We start from the raw sequence: 23,472 nt of genomic DNA, 5'->3' as shown, positions 1-23,472 counted from the left end.
GTCTATGATCCATCTGGAACTTATTTTTATATATGTTGTGAAGTAGAGTGACTTTTTTTTTTAAAGATTTATTTATTTGAAAGACAAAGTTACAGAGAGAGAGGTAGAGACACACAGAGCTCCTCTGTCCACTGGTTCACTTCCAAAATGGCCACAACAGCTGGGCAGAGCTGTCCTGAAGCAGGAGCCAGGGGCTTCTTCCAGGTCTCCCACATGGGTGCAGGGGCCCAAGGACTTGAGCCGTCCTCTGCTGCTTTCCCAGGTGCCTTAGCAGGGGGCTGAAGTGGAAGCAGCAGCTGGGACTCGAACTGGTGCCCATATAGGATGCTGGTGCTGCAAGCCGGGGCTTTAACCTGCTTCACCACATCGCCAGCCCCAGAATTTGACTTTTTTTGCATGAGAATATCCAGCTGTGCCATTATTGAAAAGATGATTCTTCTCCTATTAAGTGGTCTTGAACATTTTTCAAAAATCAACAGACCCCACAGATATTTTTCATTTCTTTTTTTTTTTGAATTTTGAGATTTTTCATTTGAAGGTAATCCTAATGCTATTAAATTCACAGATATGCTAATTTAAATACCCAATCCTATTTATCTAAAACACACATTGCACACATACAAATATCTGCCTCTCCACATGTCAGTACCCGTTCATATCATGGTTTGGAAATGGGTAGCACAGGTTCCCCTTGACCAGTAAGTCAGGCGGGGTTTCTTCATTAACTTCATCAAAATTCCTATAAAATAGTAATTAACAACGATCTTGTTAACTCACAAGGGAACAGCTTTGAAACCGCATCGTGTTAAAGTTTCTGTACTAAAATATAGAAAAACTGAACTACACAAATATTGAAAAGGGAATAATTCCTTAATTTTTTATTCCCGGTACCACTACCAAGATTTACAGGGCAACGTACCTGATGTGATGAAAAGACAAAGCTGCAACAGATTAAAGACCTCAGGAGTGTGCATCTAAGTGACTCCACAATACAGTAATCAACAGCTGTGCTTTTTGCAAACTGTGGCGCTGACAGCCCTGAGCAAGGAGGGTTTCCTGTTCAGGCGCAGTCACTTGTCTGACTGTGGATCACCGCGCCTTCTGTGGCAGACTTGACAGTTCCTCTAACGCACTGGGACGACTGTCTCAGAGCCCTGACAATCCTCACTCTCCTGCTGAGAACTCCAGCCCACTTCTGCTGTTTTCAGAACCTTCTGCTACCACGTCCACCTCTTCCACCGCCAGATCTGTAACCACCACCCTAGGAGCGGCCGGAGCTGCCGCCACCAAAGCTGCCACCTTCCGTGGCTCCACGGTCTGATTGCTGTTGTCCACGGTAATTACCCAGTCACTGTAGTGTCCACCACCACCACCATACTTGCCACCTCCAAACTTCCTCCTTCGCGGTAACCACCACATCCTCCTGCACTGTACCACCACCTTGGTCTCCAGACCCTGGGCCACCACCACAGCCTCCTCTGCTGCTAGAACCAGGACCACCACCGTGGCTGCCACCAGCCCCTCCTCCATAGCCTTCTCTTCCACCGAAGCTTCCGCCATGGCCAAGGCACCTCCACCACCCCCAGAGCTTCCTCCACAACCCACCAAGTCGCCAGATCTGCCCCAACCCACCCCGTCTCTTGGTGACCCAGCCGCAGACTGAAGCTCTTGTTTAGAAAAAGCCTTTTCAGGTGGCGCCGCGGCTCACTAGGCTAATCCTCCACCTTGCAGCGCCAGCACCCCGGGTTCTAGTGCCGGTCGAGGCGCCGGATTCTGTCCCGGTTGCCCCTCTTCCAGGCCAGCTCTCTGCTGTGGCCAGGGAGGGCAATGGAGGATGGCACTTATGGGAGACCAGGATAAGTACCTGGCTCCTGGCTCCTGCCATCGGATCAGCGCGGTGCACCGGCCGCAGCGCACTGGCCGCGGCGGCCATTGGAGGGTGAACCAACGGAAAAGGAAGACCTTTCTCTCTCTCTCTCACTGTCCACTCTGCCTGTCAAAAAAAAAAAAAAAAGCCTTTTCACTTCACGACTGTGCCCATTCATGGTGGCATCCCCTGTGGTTACTCTTTTCTAATAATATGGCATATTGATTAGCTTTTGCATTTCATAATCTTCCATTCCTAAGATACGTCCACTTGGTGATAAAATATAAGTGTAATCTTTTTTATATTGCTGCATTCAACAGCACTTTGCTAGTACTTTGTAGATTTTTGCATTTATATTTTCAAGGGTTATTGGTCTGTAGTTTTTTTTCACACTGTTGTCATATATTTTATTTCTTACTTTCTAAAGAAACCTTTTATTTATTGAGTACAATTTTCTTAAGTACAACTTTAGAATACAGTGATTCTTCCCATCATACCCCGCCCTCCCACCCACTTCCCCCTCCCTCTCCCATTCCCAGTCCTATTACCATTAAGAGAAAAAAAGTTCCTTGACAGTCAAGACCAGGGCTGTTCAAGTCATTGCATCTCAAAGTGTTAACTTCACTTCTACAGATTTCCTGTTAGGTGTTCTATTAGTTATCACAGATCAGGGAGAACGTATGGTATTTGTTCCTTTGGGACTGGCTTATTTCACTAAGTATAATATTTTCCAGATTCATCCATTCATCCATTTTGTTGCAAATGACCAGATGTCAGGGTTTTTTCCACTGTGTACTCTTCCATGGTGTACATATCCCATGATTTCTTTATTCAGTCATCAGCTGATGGGCATTATAGAGCTGCAATAAACATGGGGGTGCAGAAAACTTTTATTTGCTGATTTCATTTCCCTTGGGTATATTCCCAGGAGTGGGATGGCTGGGTCACATGGTAGGTCTGTATTCAGATTTCTGAGGAATCTCTAAACTGACTTCCATAGTGGTTTTACCAGTTTACATTCCTACCAACAGTGGATTAGAGTACCTTTTTCCCCACATCCTCGCCAGCATTTGTTGTTTGTTGGTTCTGTATTCTGTATAGAAGCCATTTTAACTGGCGTGAGGTGGAACCTCATTGTGGTTTTGGTTTGCATTTCCCTAATGGCTGGTGATCCTGAACATTTTTTCATGTGTCTGTTGGCCATTTGGATTTCCTTTTTTGAAAAATGTCTAGGTCCTTTGCCTATTTCTTCACTGGGTTGTTCTGTAGTTGTGGAGTTTCTTATCTCCTTATATATTCTGGTTATTAATCCTTCATCAGTTGCATAGTTCACAAATAATTTTTCCCATTCTGTCAGTCACCTCTTCACTCTCCTGAGTGTTCCTTTTGCAGTACAGAAGCTTCTCAATATGATGTAATCCCCTTTGTTTTTTTGGCTTTGATTGCCTGTGCCTCTGGGGTCTCTTCCAAGAACTCTTTGCCTGTGCCAATGTTTTGCAGAGTTTCCCCAATGTTCTCTAGTAATTTGATGGTATCAGGTCATAGATTTAGGTCTTTAATATATGTTGAGTGGATTTTTGTGTAAGGTGTAAGGATGGGTCCTGCTTCATACTTCTGCATGTGCAAATCCAGTTTTCCTAGCACATTTGTTAAAGAGACTGTCCTTGCTCCAGGGATTGGTTTTAGCTTCTTGGTCAAATATAAGTTGGTTGTAGATGCTTGGATTGATTTCTGTCATTTCTGTTCTGTTCCATTGATCTACCAATCTGTTTTTGTACCAGTACCAGGCTGTTTTGATTATAACTGCCTCGTAGTATGTCTTGAAATCTGGTATTGTGATGCCTCTGGCTTTGTTTCTGTTGTATAAGATTGCTTTAGCTATTTGAAGTCTCTTGTGTTTCCATATGAATTTCAGCATCATTTTTTCTAGATCTGAGAAGAATGTCATTGGTATTTTGGTTGGTATCACATTGAATCTGTAAATTGCTTTTGGAAGAATAGATATTTTCATGATATTGATTCTCCCAATCCATGAACATGGAAAATTTTTCCATTTTGGGGGATCTTCTTCCATTTCTTTAATGTTTTGTCATTCTCATTGTAGAGATCTTTGACATCCTCGGTTAAATTTATTCCAAGGTATTTTATTTTGTAGCTATTATGAATGGGATTGATCTTAGAAGCTCTTTCTCAGCCATGGCATTGTCCGTGTATACCTAGGCTGATTTTTGTGTAGTGATTTTATATCTTTCTACTTTACCAAACTCTTCTATGAATTCCAATAGTCTCTTGATGGAGTCTTTTGGATCCCCTAAAGTCAAACTATCCCTATTTGCAGATGACATGATTCTAGTATGACTTCTTCTTTCCCAATTTGAATCCTCTTTTCTTTTTCTTGCCTAATGGCTCTGGCTAAAACTTCCAGGACTATATTGAATAGCAGTGGTGAGAATGGACATCCTTGTCTGGTTACAGATCTTGGTGGGTATGCTTCCAACTCTTCCCTACTCAGTTGGATGCTGGCCATAGTTTTGTCATAAATTGCCTTGATTGTGTTGAGGAATATTCCTTCTACACCAAATTTGCTTAGAGTTTTCATCATGAAAGGGTGTTGTATTTTTCAAATGCTTTCTCTGCCATTTATTGAGATAGTCATATGGTTTTTGTTCTTCAGTTTGTTAGTGATATATCATATTGATTAATTTGCAAATATTGAACCATCCTTGCATACCAGGAATAAATCCCACTTGATCCGGGTGAATGATCTTTCTGATGTGTTCCTGGATTCGATTGGCCAGAATTTTGTTGAGGATTTTTGTGGCTATGTTCATTAGAAAAATTGGTCTGTAGTTCTCTTTCTCTGTTGTGTCTTTTCTGGGTTTGGGAATTAAGGTGATGCTGGATTCATGGAAAGAATTTGGGAGGATTCCCTCCCTTTCAATTGTTTTGAATAACTTGATAAGAAGTGGAGTTTGTTTTTTCTTTAAATATCTGGTAGAATTCGCAGTGAAGCCATCTGATCCTGGGCTTTTCTTTGTTTGGAGGGCCTTTATTATTGATTCAATTTCCACTTGGTAATGGGTCTGTTTAGGTTTTCTATATCTTCAAGACTCAATTTAAGTAGGCAGTATGCGTCCAGGACTCCATTTCTTCTAGGTTTCCTAGTTTGTTGGCATACACCTCTTTGTAGTAATTTCTGACAATTCTTTTTATTTCTGTGGTGTCCATTGTTACATTTCCTTTTTCATCTCTAATTTTATTGATTTGGGACTTCTCCTTTTTTTTGGTTAGTTGGGCCAATCGTGTGTCAATTTTGTTTATTTTTTTTAAACAGCTCTTCATTTTGCTGATCTTTTGTACTTTTTTGTACTCAGTTTTGTTGATTTCTTCTTTAATTTTAATTATTTCTTTTCTCCTGCTAGTTTTGGGTTTGGTTTGCTGTTGGTTTTCTAGATCCTTGAGATGCACTGCTAGCTCATTTATTTGGTGCCTTTCCAATTTCTTGATGTAGGCACCAATTGTTATAAACTTTCCTCTTAACACTGCTTTTGCTATATTCCATACATTTTGATATGTTGTATTGTCATCTTCATTAGTTTACAGAACTTTTTTGATTTCTCTTTTGATTTATTCAGTGACCCACTGTTCATTCAAGAGCATGTTGTTCAGTCTCCAAGTGTTTGCATATGTTCTAGAGATTCCTGAATTGCTGATTTCCAGCTTCATTGCATTGCAGTTCAAGAAGATGCATGGTATGATTTTGATTTTTTTGAATTTGCTGAGATTTGCTTTATGGCCTAGCATGTGGTCAATCCTAGAGAAGGTTTCATGCATTGGTGAGAAGAATGTGTATTCTGCAACTGTAGGATGGAAAGTTCTGTAGATATCTGTTATGTCCATTTGGTCTATAGTGCCGATTAACTCTGCTGTTTCTTTGATTTTCTGTCTGGTTGATCTGTCCATTGCTAGAAGTGGGATATTAAAATCCCCCATTACTATTGTATTTCAGTCTATGTCTCCCTTAAGTCCTTTAACATTTCTTTTAAATAGCCAGTGCCCTGTAATTAGGAGCATATACGTTTATGATAGTTACATCTTCCAGTTGAATTGACCCCTTAATCATTGCATAGTGTCCTTTGTCTCTTTTAACAGTTTTTGTGTTAAAGTCTATTTTGTATGATATTAGTATGGCTACACCAGCTCTTTTTTGGTTTCTGTTGGCATGGAATATCTTTTTCCATCCTTTCACTTTTGGTCTGCATGCATCTTTGTTAGTGAGGCAGCAAACAGATGGGTTTTGTTTTTTAATCCATCCAGCCAGTCTATGTCTTTTAACTGTCCATTTACATTCAAGGTGACTTTTGATAAGTAACAACTTTGCCCTGTCATTTTTTCCATAATGTAGTTTTCTTAAGGTGCCTCACAGAATGTGTTGGGAAGTGCTCACTTTTCTGTGTCTCCCACAATCTCTGAAGGACTAGTATTGATTTTTTTCTTTAAATGTTTTGTTTTAAGAGGCAGAGATGCAGTATGAGAGAGTGTGAGCACCCATCTGCTGGTTCACTCCCCAAATACCCCAATGGCCAGGCTGAAGCTGGAAGCCAAGAAGTCAACCCAGGTCTCCTGTGTGAATAGTAGGGACTGAACTACTTGAGTCTTGACCTGCTGCCATATTATCAGGAAGCTGGAATTGGGAGCAGAGCTGAACCTCAAACCCAGGCACATGGATGTGGGATACAGGTGTCTCACCCAGAATCTTCACTGCTAAGCCAAATACCTGCCCTTCTTTAAATGTTTGTTAGAACTCACCGAAGAAGCCATCTGGGTCTGGGGTATCCTTCATGGGAACTTTTAAAAATTAATAATTTAATGTCTATTTGTTATAAATCTATGGCTGTTTCCTATTTGTTCTTGAGCCAGTCTTAGTAATTTGATTCTTTTTAGGAATTTGCCTACTTCATTCAGGTTATTGCATTTGGTAGTGTACAACTGTTTATAACATTCCCCCTATAATACTTCTATTACTGTAAGAGTGATGTGATATCCCTTCATGCCTAACTTAAGGGTTTGTTAATTTTGTTGATCTTTGCAAGGAACCAGCTTGTGGCCTTATTTATAATTTTTTCATTATGTTTCATTTTTTCTCCTCCAATCTTTTTCTTTTGTCTGTTGGCTTGGGGCTTATTTCATTCTGCTGGTTTCATAAGGTGGAAGTTTATATTGGGATATTTTGCCCTTTTAAAATATAGGTTTTATAGTTATGAAATTTCCTCTAAGCTTTGTTTCAGCTGCATCTGTAAGCTTTGGTATGTTGTATTTTTGTTTTCATTCATCTTGAATTACTTCTGAATTTTGTTTGAGTTCTTCTTTGATCCATTTATTATTTAGGAGTGTACTGTGAAATTTCTACACATTTATAAATTTAAATTTTCTGAAGACATTTTTTGTTACTGATTGCTACGTTACATGTATTCTGACTGGAGAATAACTTTGTATCACTAATTTTTTTTTTAACAAAATTCACTTCTTTATTTGAGAGGCAGAGTTACAGACAAGAGAGAAGGAGAGACAGAGAGAGAGAGAGAGGTCTTCCATCTGCTGGTTCACTCCCCAAATGGCCACAATGGCTGGAGTTGAGCCAATCTGAAGCAGGAGCCAGAAGCTTCTTCTCGGTTTCCCACATGGGTGCAGAGACCCAAGGACTTGGGCCACCTTCCGCTGCTTTCTCAGGTGCATTAGCAGGGAGCTGGATCAGAAGTGGAGCAGCTGGACCCGAACGTGTGCCTATATGGGATGTGGGTGCTGCAGGCTGGGGCTTTAATCCACTATGCCATAGTGCTGGCCCCTGTGACTAATATTTTTAAACATATGGCCTAACAGGATCCTGGAGAATGTTTCCTGTGCACTTGTGTGATTGAAAATGGGGTTTTGAACCAACTATTAGAATTGTTGTATTGCTGAAGTCTCCCTTCAACGGTTAGTTTTTGCTTCACGTATTTTGGGCCTCTGTTGTTAAGTGTTTATAATTATTGTCTTCCTGATGGATTGACCTTTTAAACATCAAAATATGAATTTCTCTTTCATAACTACTTTCATCTTAACATCTACCTTGTCTGATATTAGTATGGCTGCTCTACCTCTTTCAAACTATTTCAAATTATTTCAAATAATTGTTTGCACAATCTTTTCCATCCTTTAACTCCACTGTCTTCAAAATGTGTCTTTTTTAGCTAGTATAGGTGGATCATTTTTTTGTAAAATATCTCGTCATGCCTTTTGGTTGGAGTGTTTAAAACATGTTTTATCTAATTACGGATGTTAGGATTTCTAGCTGTCATTTTTCTACTTGTTTTTTGTATCTCATAGTTTTCGTGCCTCTAGTTCCATTATTGCTTTTACATTAAATGGATATCTTTTAGTGTACAATTTTAATATCCTTGTTGTTTCTTTTATAATTTTCAATATTTTATTTACTTGAGAGGCAGAGTTGCAGAGAGAGAGAGAGGGAGAAACAGAGAAAAGGCTTCCACCTGCTGGTTCACTCCCCAAATGGCCTCAACAGCTGGAGCTGGGCCCATCCAAAGCCACGATGCAAGAGTTTCCTCCAAGTCTCCCACATGGGTGAAGGGGTCCAATCACCTGGGCCATTTTCCACTGCTCTCCCTAGCCACAGTGGAGAGCTGGATCAAAAGAGGAGCAGCCAGGACTCAATGCAGCACCCACATGGAATGCCAGTGCCGCAGGCAGAGGATTAACCTACGGTGCTACTACACCAGCTCCCTCTTTTTTAATTTTTTAAGAAGTTACTTTCTTAGTAGTTGCTGTGGGGATTACAACTTTTACCCTGATTCAACAGTCTACTTTAGGTAACAGTAGTGCACAGGAGTTTCCCTCTAGTATCATTCTGTTCCCTCCCCTCCTTTATAATCTTACCATCCTATGGATCTTTCTATGCTAGAGCTCATTAATACACTTTTATAATGATTGCTTTATGATGCAGTTGTCTTTTAAATGACAGAAGGGTTACAAAGAAAAGTATATGTGAACTGAGTATATATGATCTTTACTGGTGCTCTTTATTCTCTTCATATGGATTTGAGTTACTGTCTACTGTCTTTCTGCATGAGTCTTCCTTTAGTATTGTAGGGCAGGTCTGCTTGTGATAAGTTCTCGCTTTTTGATTATCTGGGAATGTCTTAACTTCTCCATTTGTCTGGGCATGTAATTCTTGGATGGAAGCCATCTTAGCCACTTTCTGTTGCTATAATGGAATATTAGAGACTAGGCAATTTGTAAAGGATAGAGAAGTAGCCCCTGGGAAGTTTAATAAGAGGTAGTGCTGGCCATGTGCTCAGCATCTGGTTGGATCACGGCAGTGGGGTGGGGGTGGGCATCACAGGGTGAGACACAGGAAGCAGCTCAAGTCTCTCTGTTGCTTCTTATAAGCAACACAGTCATTGTGGTCCCTCCCTCACGATGGTGTCTAACCCTACCTACCTCCTCAAAGCCCCACCTCCAAACACTATTAACATATTACTTTGGGGATGAAGTCTGTAACACAGGAATTCTGCGGGACAAACCCCAACCGTAGCAGCAGCCCTTCTCTTTCAGCACTTTGAACACTGATCATCCCATCCCTTTTCACCTCCATTGTGCGGGATGAGAAGTCAGCGGCTAATCTCACCAAGGAGTCCAGGTAGCTGAGGAGTCACCTCTGTCTTGCTATTTTCAATATCCTATTTGTCTCTTGATTATGGGAAGTCTGGTTGTGTAGTTCTTTAGTTCTCTTACCTGGAGTATGAAGATAAACCTTTTCATCCAATTCTGGCCACGGTCTCTTCAAATCCTCTTTCTGCCCCCTCTCTCTTGCTGGGACTCCTATTGTTCCACCTGATGTCCCATAGGCCTCTGAAGCTCTGTTTACTTTTCTTCATTTTTTTTTCCTGTTCCTCAGAGTGGATTATCTCAGCTTAAAATCAGTTTCATTGGTTTTGTCTTCTGCTAAATCAGATCTGTTACTGAGGCCCTGGAGACAATCTTCATTTCAGTTCATGTCTTTTTCAACAACAGAATTTCTACTGGTTATTTTCTGATTTCTATCTAATTACTATTCACTATCTGGTGAGATAACATTCTATCCTCATACTTATCTTTGCAGATATTCTTTCATTTGGTTCTTTGCACATATAATAGCTGATTAAAGTACATTTAGTAAACATTCAAAAATCCCCGTCCTCAGTAACATTTTCTATTGGTTATTTTTCTATATGTGCATGTCTTCTAATTGCTTTGCTGATAATTGGGATTTTATTTATTTATTTAATTAGAAATTCAGAATTACACAGAGAGAGGAGAGGAGAGGAGAGGAGAGGAGAGGAGAGGAGAGGAGAGGAGAAGAGAAGAGAAGAGAAGAGAAGAGAAGAGAAGAGAAGAGAAGAGAAGAGAAGAGAAGAGAAGAGGAGAGAAGAGGAGAGAAGAGGAGAGAAGAGGAGAGAAGAGGAGAGAATGATTATTCCATCCGATGGTTCACTCCCTAGTTGGCCACAATGACCGGAGCTGTGCTGATCTGAAGCCAGGAACCAGGAGCTTCCTCTGGGTCTCCCACGTGGGTGCAGGGGCCCAAGGACTTGGGCCATCTTCTACTGCTTTCCCAGGTCATAGCAGAGAGCTGGATCGGAAGTGGAGCAGCTGGGTCTTGAACCGGCGCCCATATGGGAAGCTGGCGCTTCAGGCCAGGGTATTAACCTGCTGTGCCACAGTGCTGGCCCCAACTGGGGCATTTTAAATAATTATAATGTAGCAGCTGTGGAAATCATTCTTGTCCCACTCCTCCAACCTGTTTGTTCTTGCTTTTCTATTTGTTGCTTTTTGTTGAATGAGTTTCTGGAAACATCCTGTAAACCTTGTATTCTTTGTGAGGCCACCAAGGTCTGCTCAGTTGACTTAGCGGTCAGTTAATAATTGGACAGATTTCCATAAATGCCCACAGCCAGTGAGACTCCCACCCCTTGTAGAGGGATTCTTTATATGTTGGGACACACCTTCAGTATTCTGGCATTTTTAATTTTGCCTTAGCCTTCCATTCTTGGTTATGCAGGTCCTCAAGGTTAGTCAGATATGAGCAACTCAGGCCTCCCCAGGTCTTTCCTGGGCATGTATATAGTCCTACACACGTATTTCCAGGAACATTACAAACACTGTCAAAACCTCTTATGGATATCCCAATCCCATGACTTTCAATGTGTGTGTTTTAGTTTTGGTGTTTCCTCACAAAGTTTATGAAAATGAATATTCTAAAAACCTATGAATGGTTTAAAAATTTTTTTTTACCAAGATTCATCTTTTAGTTCCATTTTCCCATGACCTTTATGAAGTTTTCTTGTACTCGTTCCAACTCAGGCAGCTGTGATGGTAAAACAATTGCTGCTTGTTCTTTTCAAAAAACAAATGCCCTGGTGTTAGGACCTTCCTCATTGAGCAAGCTCTGAGTCAGGTCAAATAAAGATAAGCCCCGTACACGGGCTTTTTCCAGGGAACTGCTACGCAGGTCAAATAGTGACAGTCGTCTGAGGATGTGGCTTTCTGGGCAGCAGCTAGCCCACTCTGCTCCCTTCCGTGGCTTCTTGGTTGCTGCCCCCCCCCCCCCAGCCCCTTACTGTGGTTCTGAGTCTGTTGGTTTTCAAGGCTATGGTGGAGCTGAGAAGAGTAGATGAACTTGGGCAAGTTAGTGTCGTGGAGCTCATTGTTCTGAGATTCATTTTTGATAAACACGCCTCCATTTTTGCAAGCCACTGGTTAATTCCCAGAGTTCTGAAAATGCCGATCCTGGCAGTTTTTGCCTGTCTCTCCATCGCTTTATGGAAGAGATTTTCAGAGGTCTGCATTCCATCATTACAGGGGCTGCAGTTGTGTGGCAGGTTAAGCCAGCATCCCACATCAGTGTATTTTTTCGAGTCCCAGCTTCTCAAGTTCCAGTCAAGCTCCCACTAATGTGCCCAGGGAGATAGAGACATACGGTCCAAGTATTGGGTCTCTGTCATCTACAGGGGGCATCTAGATTGAGCTCCTGTCTCCTGGCTTTAGCCCAGTCTAGCCCTGGGTGGCCGCTGGGCAGATGGAAAGTTTCTCCTTTCTCTCTGCTTTTTAAATAAGTAAATATCAAAAAGTGCTTCCTCCATATACATTGATTTTCATTCTGTGCTTTAATATAATGATATATCTAGTGGAAGAACATTCAACTTTTACTAAGTGGTTATACTTTAAAATTTTATTTTCATTTTATTTGAAAGGCACATACAAGGAGAGAGACTGAGATCTTTCATCCACTGGTTCACTCCCCAAATAGCACTGGGCCAACGCCCCAGCCAGCTCCATTTGGTCTCCCATGTGGTTGGCAGGGATCCAGTTGCTTGAGCCATCATCTGCTGCCTTCCCAGGGTGTGTGTTGAGCAGTGTCTTAGCCACTGTTCCTTAACCACTGTGCCAAATATCCGCCCCAGTCATACTGTGAGTTACCCATTTTTCCCTTTTTTTCCTGCTTTTTGTTTTATACATGCTAACCCTATGGGTCTTCCTATGACAGTCTTTCTCTCTCTGTTGATCTATCACGTTATTATTTTTTTTAAGATTTATTTATTTATTTGAAAGGCAAAGGTAGAGAGAAAGAGATTTTCCACCCACTGGTTCACTGCCCAGATGGCCACAACGGTTGGAGCTGCACTGATCTGGAGCCAGGAGCTTTTTCTGGGTCTCTCACACAGGTGCAGGGGCCCAAGGACTTGAACCATTTTATACTGCTTTCCCAGGCCATAGCGGAGAGCTGGATCTGAAGTGCAGCAGCCGGGAGGCGGTGGCTTTACCCGTTATGCCACAGTGCCGGTACTGTTGATATATCATTTATATCACTTCTCACATGCTGGGGGATTAATAGCCAAATAGCCAAGATGGTTAGCAAAATGTTAGATTCGGCTTAGAGAGTACACTGCAGTATGTGGACTTTGTGGCACTGCGACCACTCGGAAGCACTTTGGCGTTTTCTTCGCTATATCTGGTGTGAGTGTGGAGGGAGTGAGCTGGTGATGTCCAAGTCATGGAGAGAGCAGTTCTACCAAATGTCTTGCGGAGTGAAATGGCATCTACAGTGTGCACCGAATTCTCGGAAGCAGGGCTTAAGGGGAACTCTGACTACACGGGAGTTTCAAGGTAAGCAGAGTGCCGAGTGGGAAGTGTGCCAAGTTCTGAAACCGTGCCATCCGGGAGATCAACTGGGAAGAATGGTGATACTCCACTAGGAGGAAGACTCGGGGGAAAAACGTGTGGATATGATAATAAAGTTGTTCTGGCTTCCTACACCATAATCAGTCCCCAGGATTATGACCAATAAGCACAGGTTAGAATGGGATAGATTTTTGATTCACTGTAAATTTTTCCCCCCAAAATGAGAACTGTCCAACAAAGGAGTTAACTAAACATTAACCATAGCTCAGGCCTGGCGAGACAAAACCAAATCAGAATTTCTATCTCAAGCAGCTACGCCAGCGGAAGTCTCCCTTACAGCGACAGGCCATCTAAGAATTGTGAATTGGACAGAAGACTGGCAGATGTGACAGCTAAGGTCCACTCTGAAGGAACATTTGAGTCAACCATCCCCACAGAGCTGGAAGATAACTCAGGGCGGGTTAAAATATTCAACAGGAGTTCAGAGTCTCCAAGGAGTTTTTGAATTCTTCCTCCCAAGGTCTCTTATGTTAATTTTACTTTAGGGTTTTACTGACCCCTAGTGGTAAATACAGATATCTGTTTAATTTAAAATGTGAGAAGACAATTATTACCAAAATGTTCATAAGTCATGAAGAAACATAGTGGCAAAAAATTTACTGACTTTGAACTCTGTTTTCAAAACAGTTAAAATAGTTTTTTTTTTTTTTTTTTTGACAGGCAGAGTTAAGACAGTGAGAGAGAGAGACAGAGAGAAAGGTCTTCCTTCCGTTGGTTCACTCCCCAAATGGCGGCGCACTGCGTCGATCCGAAGCCAGGAGCCAGGTGCTTCCTCCTGGTCTCCCATGCGGGTGCAGCACTTGGGCCATCCTCCACTGCCCTCCCGGGCCACAGCAGAGAGCTGGCCTGGAAGAGGGGCAACTGGGACAGAATCCGGCACCCCAACCGGGACTAGAACCTGGGGTGGTGGCGCTGCAGGCAGAGGATTAGCCTGGTGAGCTGTGGCGCCGGCCTAAAATAGTTTATTTTTTAAAAAATATTTATTCAAAAGGCAGAGCGACAGATCTTCCATTTGCTGGTTTACCTCCCAAATGGCTGCCAACAGCCACGGCTAGGTCAGGCTGAAGCCAGGAACTCCAACCAGGTTTCTTAGGTGTGTTCAGGGGCCCAAGAACTCGGGCTATCATCTCCTGCTTTCCCTGCTGCATTAGCAGGGAGCTGGATCAGAAGTGGAGGAGCTGGAACTTGAATAGGCACTCTTTTATGGAATGCTGGCACTGCAAGCAGTGGCTTAACCTACTACACCATAGTCTGCTCCCAAATTGTCAAACAATTGTTATTTTATATTTTAAAATACTTTACTCTTGAATATTTTATTTATAAGCAAAACTATAATGTTGTTATCTTATCTTTCAGTTATTCTGTTTTCTTGGTTCACAACATCTAACCCATCCAACTTTAATGATGTAAACTTGTATCACTGATTGGGGCCGGTGCTGTGGTGCAGCGGGATAAGCCCTGGCCTGAAGCTCTGGCATCCATATGGGCACAGGTTCAAGTCCCGGCTGCTCCTCTTCCAATCCAGCTCTCTGCTATGTCCCGGGAAAGCAGTAGAAGACGGTCCAAGTCCTTGGGCCCCTGCACCCACGTGGGAGACCCAGAGGAAGCTCCTGGCTTCGGATCTGCACAGCTCCAGCTGTTGTGGCCATCTGGGGAGTGAACCAGCAGATGGAAGATTGATCTCTCTGTAACTCTGCCTTTTAAATAAATAAATAAATCTTAAAAAAAGAATCGGTGCTAATAGGTCAATGAAGACATTAAGCCCATGTCTGGGCCTCTTCAGAATACCTTTATCCTAAATAAATTGAGATAAATTGCCATGGCTACGGAGGTACAGAACATATACGGATATTTCCTGCGATTCAACACAAGAGGAAAGCAGAATGTTATCAAATTTTCCACAGAAAATAAAACATGAAAATAAGAAACTGAAGCTTTTCTGGAACAGATGAGATGGGTACCATTAGCAAATTTTTGTTATGACATTTTGATATAATACACAAAAGGCCACTTCCCCCACTTGGACCACCATTATTTGACTTTTCTTTTTTAAAAAATTTTTTTTTATTAGAGAGGCAGGGGTGGGGTGGGGGGAAGGGAGGGAGGGAGGGGGAGAGAGAGAGAGACAGAGAGAGAGAGAGAGAGAGGGAGGTGTCTTTTATCTGCTGGTTCACTCCCCAGATGGCTGCAACGGCCAGAGCTGTGCTGATCCGAAGCCAGGAGCCAGGAGCTTCCTCCAGGTCTACCACACGGATGCAGGGGCCCAAGGACTTGGGCCATCTTCTACTGCTTTCCCAGGCCAGGCAGAGAGCTGGATCAGAAGTGCAGCAGCTGGGTCTCGAACCAGTGTCCATATGAAATGGGTATAAGACTGATAAACCAGCTCTTTTGCCTAATTTTTTTTTTTAAGCTTTGAGAAAGGCAAGCCGCCTTCAGTGTGGTGAAGAGCCTCCTTGCAGGCGGAGAAGTGAGCCCAGGCCCCTGGCTTCGCATCCGTGCCTTCAGTCTCCACCCTCACTGAGACCGGGCTGCTCACAGGCCACGCACTCGCCTCGATGGCCCAAATGCAGTGAGGCCTGCGTGGGAGAACTACATCCAACCTCTATCTACGAGCACTTTAGTCACGTGGGGACTTAAATCGGAAATGACAATCTTTATACTTGTATTGCATGTTATTTTTTTTTTTTTTTTTTTGACAGGCAGAGTGGATAGTGAGAGAGAGAGACAGAGAGAAAGGTCTTCCTTTGCCGTTGGTTCACCCTCCAATGGCCGCCGCGGCCGGCGCGCTGCGGCCGGCGCACCGCGCTGATCCGATGGCAGGAGCCAGGAGCCAGGTGCTTTTCCTGGTCTCCCATGGGGTGCAGGGCCCAAGCACCTGGGCCATCCTCCACTGCACTCCCTGGCCACAGCAGAGGGCTGGCCTGGAAGAGGGGCAACCGGGACAGAATCCGGCGCCCCGACCGGGACTAGAACCCGGTGTGCCGGCGCCGCTAGGCGGAGGATTAGCCTAGTGAGCCGCGGCGCCGGCCTCATGTTATTCATTTTAATATTAGCTTCTGCTAGCTTAATTGAAAAGGAAAGGAGGCCGGCACAGTGGCTCACTAGGCTAATCCTCCACCTGCAGCACCGGCACCCTGGGTACTAGTCCCAGTTGGGGCGCTAGGTTCTAGTCCCAGTTGCTCCTCTTCCAGTCCAGCTCTCTGCTGTGGCCAGGAAGTGCAGTGGAGGATGACCCAGGTGCTTGGGTCCCTGCACCCCCAAGGGAGACCGGGAGGAAGCACCTGGCTCCTGGCTTCAGATCGACGCAGCGCCAGCCATAGCAGCTATTTGGGGAGTGAACCAATGGAAGGAAGACCTTTCTCTCTGTCTCTCTCACTGTCTATAACTCTACCTGTCAAATTAAAAAAAAAAAAAAAGTAAAGGAACAGAAGTCATGAGACAAGTATTAGCAAATGTGGGCAATGGCAACTTGAAGATTTTATGCATTGAGCTCATTTGCAAAACTGCTTACAGGTTCCGTATCTAGAAGACTTTTCATAAGTGCCTTATGACTTACCATAAAGTCTCACACACTTGAAGAAATTCTTCATAAACTTTAAGAAAACTTAAGAGTTTTTGTTTGTTATTCCTCTCTCCAGGAAATATATGACTCGTTATCTCTAAGTTTTCTGACCGGGACAAGGCCCTACTCTCTCAATCATTTTTGTTTCTAGGATGGATTAGGATGACAAGCTTAACTAATTTCAGTGTGGGGCCTACAGATTTCCATATATTCTTTTTTATTTTATTTTATTTTATTTATTTTTTTTATTTTTTGACAGGCAGAGTGGACAGTGAAAGAGAGAGACAGAGAGAAAGGTCTTCCTTTTTGCCGTTGGTTCACCTTCCAATGGCCGCCGCGGCCAGCGCGCTGCGGCCGGTGCACCGCGCTGATCCGATGGCAGGAGCCAGGTACTTATCCTGGTCTCCCATGGGGTGCAAGGCCCAAGCACCTGGGCCATCCTCCACTGCACTCCCGGGCCACAGCAGAGAGCTGGCCTGGAAGAGGGGCAACCGGGACAGAATCCGGTGCCCCAACCGGGACTAGAACCCGGTGTGCCGGCGCCGCAAGGCGGAGGATTAGCCCAGTGAGCCGCAGCGCCGGCCCAGATTTCCATATATTCTAATATATTGAATTAATTTATGGAATATAAAACATAGTTCTGGATTGGATTACCGTGAAGGAAGATTAGAATTGTAGAAGGTAACCAACCTCAAGTTCATTTTAAGGTTTCTGAAAGTTGGTTGAGGGGTCCAGCGCTGTGGTGTAGTGGGTAAAGCCACTTCCTGTAGTGCCGACATCCCACAGGGGCGCTGGTTCAAGACCTGGCTGCTCCACTTCCGATCCAGCTCTCTGCTATGGCCTGGGAAAGCAGTAGAAGATGGCCCAAGTCCTTGGGTCCCTGCACCTGTGTGGGAGACCCAGAGGAAGCTCCTGGTTCCTGGCTCCTGGCTCCTGGCTCCGGCCGTTGCAGCCAATTGGGGAGTGAACCAGTGGATAAACGACCTCTCTCTCTGCCTCTCCTTCTCTATGCGTAACTCTTTCAAATAAATAAATCTTTAAAAAAAAAGCAATCAGTAGCAACCCTAATACAAAAAGTTTTTTTTTTTTTTTGTCTTCCTGCCACAATTAGTAGCATAAATTTTAAGATGCTCATAAAGTCTGTTCAACAAGATGGACCTAACCTAGCAGTTGATAACAGGCATGACTGTAATTTTATAAATGTTCATGTAATTATTGATTTAGATGTTTATTTGAAAGGCACAGTGACTGAGAGATCTTCCATCTACTGGTTGACTCCCCAGATGGCTACAACAGCCAGGAGCCAGAAACTCCGTTTGGGTCTCCTGTGTGGGTGTACTGCTTCCCAGGCACATCAGCAGGGCGCCGGATGGGAAGCAGAGCAGCCAAGTAAGACTGGAGCTGGCTCAGCGTGGCTGGGGGCGTCCAAAGCAGCAGCTCGGCCCACGTGCCCCAACGCCTGCCCCAGTGCAACCACCTCACCAGACGTCAGGCTGTTTAGAGAATTATGTTCAATTAGGAGAGAAGATCTGGTTCCAGCTTTAGTCCTAGGACTCAGGAGAAACCACCTGATTTCTTCGTTCACATCAGCACCTTCATCTAGGTCCAGGCCGGGCTGCTATGGCCTGCAGAGCGCGTACAGTATTCCTGTCTGTCCACTGCTCTGCTCCTGGTCTCCTGCGTGGCTCCTGGCACACAGCAGGTGCTCAGTCAAGGTTTGCTGGTGGACTGCGCTAACAACCAGAAAATGAAAATGTAAGAAAATATAAATATTGTCATGTGTGCCTCAGAAGGTTGCTATGAGGTTTAAACGATGCAGTTATACAACATATGGGAATATGGGTGTGTTCTCTTCACATTTATAGAATGTGGACATATTGTTGAAACCCAACGGAAAAAGAAATTGAGGTACATGGGTTAATATTTTAAGTTATTTCAAATCACTCCAACCTGAAGACTCCAATTATCGCTTAAGATGAACAAGATTATGGAAACAGAATGATCTGTGATTTTCAACATGGGAGGTGGCAGATGACAAAGTATAACGCAACCTCCCTGTGCTGTGACACAGTCAGGAGACAGGAGCTCTCAGGTGAAAAGTGAAATCCTTACGTAAAGAAAAGGCAGCCGACGTATTTCCCACGTTCAAACCTGTCCGAACAGCCCCGCAAAGGTCTAGCGTGGCAGCCCGCTCCCTGCGAGCCGCGGTGTGCACACGCGACAAGGGAGTGCGACGCCGCCAGGACAGACGGGGACTAGTGCTCTACTGGCACTGCCCGTCACGCTTCTCACAGGAGGAACGCGGGCCAGCAGGCGAGCGCACGTTACCCGGGCACGGGGTCCTCTGAGCTCCCTGGGACGCTGAGGGCTGGCAGCTTTCCTGGCAGCGCAGCCTCCCGCGATGTGACACCGCGACACCACGTGCAGACAGCCTCTGGAGGGTGAAGGCGCTCGGGAAGTCAGCGCTGACAGCACGGGCACCTGCTGTGCGTGAGTGCTGACCGCAATGCAACCTCACTCACAGTTACAGAGGAGCCTTGGGTAGCCTACGGAAATGAATCAAACGTGTCATTTTTATTAGCTTTGTCATCTTATCACTTGTGATCTGCCCTCGAGCCGTGCTGACCGAATGAAACCCAACCTGCTGGTCCCGAGGGGCCTCGGGCTCAGGTCCCCGGTGGTCCGCGCCGCTCACGTGGCCGCCAGGGTTTCACGGCTCGGCGGCCCCCGGCAGCTGGGAGAGTTCTTCCCTCCCCGAGGACTTCCTCATCTCCGTCTGCTCGGTGGGCGCCGCGTGCTCGCCGTCCTCCAGCGGCCGCCTCTCCTGGGACGGCTCTTCCTCTGAAAACAGCCGCTGGGCCCGGGCCGCGCCGGCCTCCTGGAAGTCGTAGTCCAGCGGATCTCTCGCGCCTTCTGGGTCGCCGAGCTCGTCCTCGGATTTCAGGGACGAGTGCCTGGCCTCCTTCTGGTCGTACATGCCCAGCCTCCTCTCCACCACCTCACGGATCAGCACTGAAACATCACGTGTTCAGTCACTATTCCCGTCCACACTTCAGCACGAGCAATGCTGACTTACAGCCGCCTCCCCGCCCTCCGTAACCTTCCGTAAAAGCGCACGTAACTTCCGGACCACTGAATGCAGTGAATGTGAATTCTGTCCTCTGCCTGTCGTAGCAGGACACCATTTAGAAAGCAACGACAGAAAGTATTAACACCGACAGAATTGCAGAACAAAAAATAGTACTGGAGGTGAGAATCTGTATCTTTGTTAATGAAACTGATATACTGAACATTTAAGTATTGCCACTGTAAAACTTTTATTTTTTCAATTTATTTCTTCCACTGAAGACTTCTTTTTTTGAAAGATACAGAGAGACAGAGAGAGAGAGAGAGACAGAGACACACACACACACACAGAGAAAGGACACAGAGACAGAGTGATCTGTCCACAGGCCTGCCACGGGCCTGGAACCCCAAGTCTGCCACATGGGTAGCAGGGACCCAAGACCTGAGCCATCACCACGGTCTCCCAGGGTGTATATAAGCAGGACACTGGAATCCGAAGTGCAGCTGGGACTTCAACCTTGGCACCTGACACGGGTGTGGGGGTCCCGGGAGGCGTCTTACCCACGGCACCAAGTGTCTGCCCTGAGGACGTCTGAATGAAACCACTTACTGTCAAGCACTGTTCTTCCCACCATGCTGTACTCCATGGTTTTTTCCACTTCGTTCATTACCCACGGGAGAAATCCTAACTCGATATCTGTAATAAAAACATTTCATTAAGTGATTTTTGTTTTTTAATTTTTAATAAAAGATTTATTTATTTGAAAAGCAGCATTACATAGAGAGGTCTTCCATCCACTGGTTCATTTCCCAAATGGCTTCAACGGCCAGCGCTGGGCCAGACTGAAGCCAGAAGCCAGGAGCTTCTTCTAGGTCTCCCACGAGAGTGCAGGGGCCCTAGGGCTGGGCCATCCTCCACTGCTTCCCCAGCACATTAGCAGGGAGCTGGATCAGAAGTGGAGCAGCCAGCACTCGTCCTGGTGCCGGTCTGGGACACCAGTGTTTCAGGCCACAGCTTAACCTGTTATGCCACAATACTGCCCACGGATCTTATGAATCATTACAGATAGAATGTACAGATCCCCTAATACGGATTCATCAACACTGTTGATTCTTAGATTCACACAGAATAACTTCCGTCACTTTTTTTTTTTTTTTTTTTGGACAGGCAGAGTGGACAGTGAGACGGAGAGAAAGGTCTTCCTTTGCCGTTGGTTCACCCTCCAATGGCTGCCGCTGCTGGTGTACCACACTGATCCGAAGGCAGGAGCCAGGTGCTTCTCCTGGTCTCCCATGGGGTGCAGGGCCCAAGCACTTGGGCCATTCTCCACTGCACTCCCTGGTCACAGCAGAGAGCTGGCCTGGAAGAGGGGCAACCGGGACAGAATCCGGCACCCCTACCGGGACTAGAACCCAGTGTGCCGGTGCCGCAGGCGGAGGATTAGCCTACTGAGCCGTGGTGCCAGCCGTCACATTCTCTTCATATGTTCCAGTTTCCTTCCTATTGCGACAGAAGTAATGGTGTGAAGAACGATGAGGTCTCCTTAAAGACCAAGCATTTGGAGCTGGCTTCACAGACGCAACCTGAGCGGGATCAAGGAGGCAGGGAAGAGGTGGGTCTGGGAGAACTCGAACCCACACGCCACACACACCCGGGACTGCGCAGGGCCAGAGGGCAGATGCCCCCGACCGAAGCCCAGGGCCCAGCGGATGCCGACTGCCTTAGAGGATGGGTCACTGGAGTGAATCCATCTCCCTCTCCCCTCTGCACTCTGCCAGCAGCTCCCTGCTGACCCGGGGACAATGGGAACGTCTGTTCAATTCAACAGATAAATGATGCTTGCGTGAGGATTGCAGAAGTCGGCCTTAGGAGAGTCGGGTGCAGCTGCAGAGCAACCTGGCCTACGTCAGCCAGCAAGGCCCGAGGACCGGATTCCCGGCTGCAGGCTCAGGTAACCACCAGAGGACTGCCCTCCGTCCCCTTGTTCTGCTCCCTTCCAAAGCCGTCCTACGGCAGAGTCGGGGGAATGGAGACGTCTGCTTTTTCCCCAAGTTGGCTGGCCTCTTAGGCAGACCTGGCTCCTCGCGTCAGCTCTTGTCTCTTCCAGCGTCGAGCGGCCCAGGCCTCACTTGAAGAACATCAGATGCAGGTTGGGGTGTCCGGGAAGATGACGGCTCAGCAAACAGCGCCTCCACTACAAGTGAGCTCGTGCACGTTGAAATGTGTACGCAGGTCAAAAGTGTCGCCCACCGCAATGTACAGCTTCAAGTTTCAAAACAGCTTTTTTTGGGAGGGGGGCAGACATCTAACCATTGTTTTTTAACAGGATGACCTCGGAGAGTACGACAGACATTTGCTACTATAATTTTAGTCTCAGCATGAATTTCATTTGAAGCTTTTAAATGGTCCACATCTGACGTTTCCAGCAATATGTGACAGGAAAAGACCAGTGGTCTCTGAGACTCAGGAGAACCCAAGACCACCCCGCATCACGAGGGTCGGAGCTGCAGGTCAGGGTGGAGCCGACACTCTGCAGGGCATCCGAACAGGGCACGTGCGTTCTCTGAGCTTCCGTTTCCGCGTCTGAAGGTCGGGAGTTGGATCGGATCTGCCCCCCAGTCAGCGGGAGGATGGAACAACGTCCCAGCTGAAGGACAAATGGAAGCTGGAGAGTGCACTGGACACAGAACGAGTGGTGTCGGACACCTGGGCCCTGGGCAGAACACGAGCCCCTGGAGCGCAGCAGCACTAGCAAGCCCGAGTGCTTTCTTTCTTTTTTTTTCCTTTTTAAGGATTTTATGTATTTTACTTTAGAGGTAGAGTTACAGACAGTGAGAGGGAGAGACAGAGAGAAAGGTCTTCCTTCTGTTGGTTCACTCCCCAGATGGCCACAACGGTTGAAACTGTGCTGATTCGAAGCCAGGAGCCAGGTGCTTCTCCCGGTCTCCCATGGGGTGCAGGGCCCAAGCACTTGGGCCATCCTCCACTGCCCTCCCGGGCCACAGCAGAGAGCTGGCCTGGAAGAGGGGCAACCGGGACTAGAACAGGTGCCCATATGGGATGCCGGCGCCGCAGGCGGAAGATTAGCCAAGTGAGCCACGGCGCCGGCCCTGCTAAGTGCTTTCTAAGCCGGGGAGGAAGGGCTGCATGGAGGCCACGCACCTCTTCCCCTTCCCGCCTGCTTGGGGTGGCCGGTGAGGAGGCGCTAACTCAGGAGGCCAGAGTGGGTTCCTCCTTTTGTTTTCTAACCTCTAACTCCTGACGCAGTGCCCAATTTAATGAGTAAATGACCCCAGGAGCTGCCCCCCAGGGTTTCTGGTTGGAACGGGAGCTCCTCTGGGCAGGTCACCGCAGCCACCACCGCACAGCTGGGCCTTCATGGCTTCCGCGGGTTTTCACGGACTCCGCGGCGTCCCTGCTCAACCGCGCTTTCCACACTTCGCACAGGACGCAGCTGCTGGGCCCAGCCTCGGGGCTCTGACGTCCTCCTGCCGCTCCCTGCCGCTCCTCCGCGAAGCAGTGCTCACATTCTGCAAGCCAGGTCTTCACAGCTCAGCGCCGGGCAGCAACAGCGCTCACCCGAGGAAAGTGTAACTGATTCTTGTTTGAGAGAGAGACTCCAGCTGAAAACAGAAGTGGGCCTGAGATACACGCGGACCACTAAGAGGACGCTCCTCCTAACAGTTCCTCCAGCAAACG

The 23,472-nt window shown here is 46.1% G+C and overlaps 1 protein-coding gene across 11 annotated transcripts in view; it reads right to left on the bottom strand.

Annotated features, from left to right (window-relative positions):
* Positions 1–12,780: 12,780 nt before the first annotated feature.
* RSPH3 (radial spoke head 3) overlaps positions 12,781–23,472 on the bottom strand; it is a 37,382-nt gene continuing 26,690 nt past the window's right edge. For 6 of the 11 annotated variants that reach the window (XM_089332513.1, XM_051854193.3, XM_089332517.1 and 3 more), the window contains 2 exons: positions 20,383–20,469; positions 19,262–19,718 (listed from right to left, as the gene is read on the bottom strand). In XM_089332513.1, the coding sequence (XP_089188639.1) occupies positions 19,417–19,718; positions 20,383–20,469 (389 nt within the window). In that variant the 3' untranslated portion in view covers positions 19,262–19,416. Of the gene's footprint in view, positions 19,719–20,382; positions 20,470–23,022; positions 23,397–23,472 lie in introns of those variants that run through there. The other 5 variants (XR_016233585.1, XR_016233589.1, XR_016233584.1 and 2 more) reach the window with 3 other exon arrangements.

Source organism: Oryctolagus cuniculus, chromosome 5 (genome assembly GCF_051225735.1).
Source record: "Oryctolagus cuniculus isolate XC-2025 breed Fujian yellow rabbit chromosome 5, ASM5122573v1, whole genome shotgun sequence".
NCBI lineage: Eukaryota > Metazoa > Chordata > Mammalia > Lagomorpha > Leporidae > Oryctolagus > Oryctolagus cuniculus.
The sequence above is the reverse complement of the archived record's forward strand: the minus strand, read 5'-3'. Positions and strand labels throughout refer to the sequence as shown.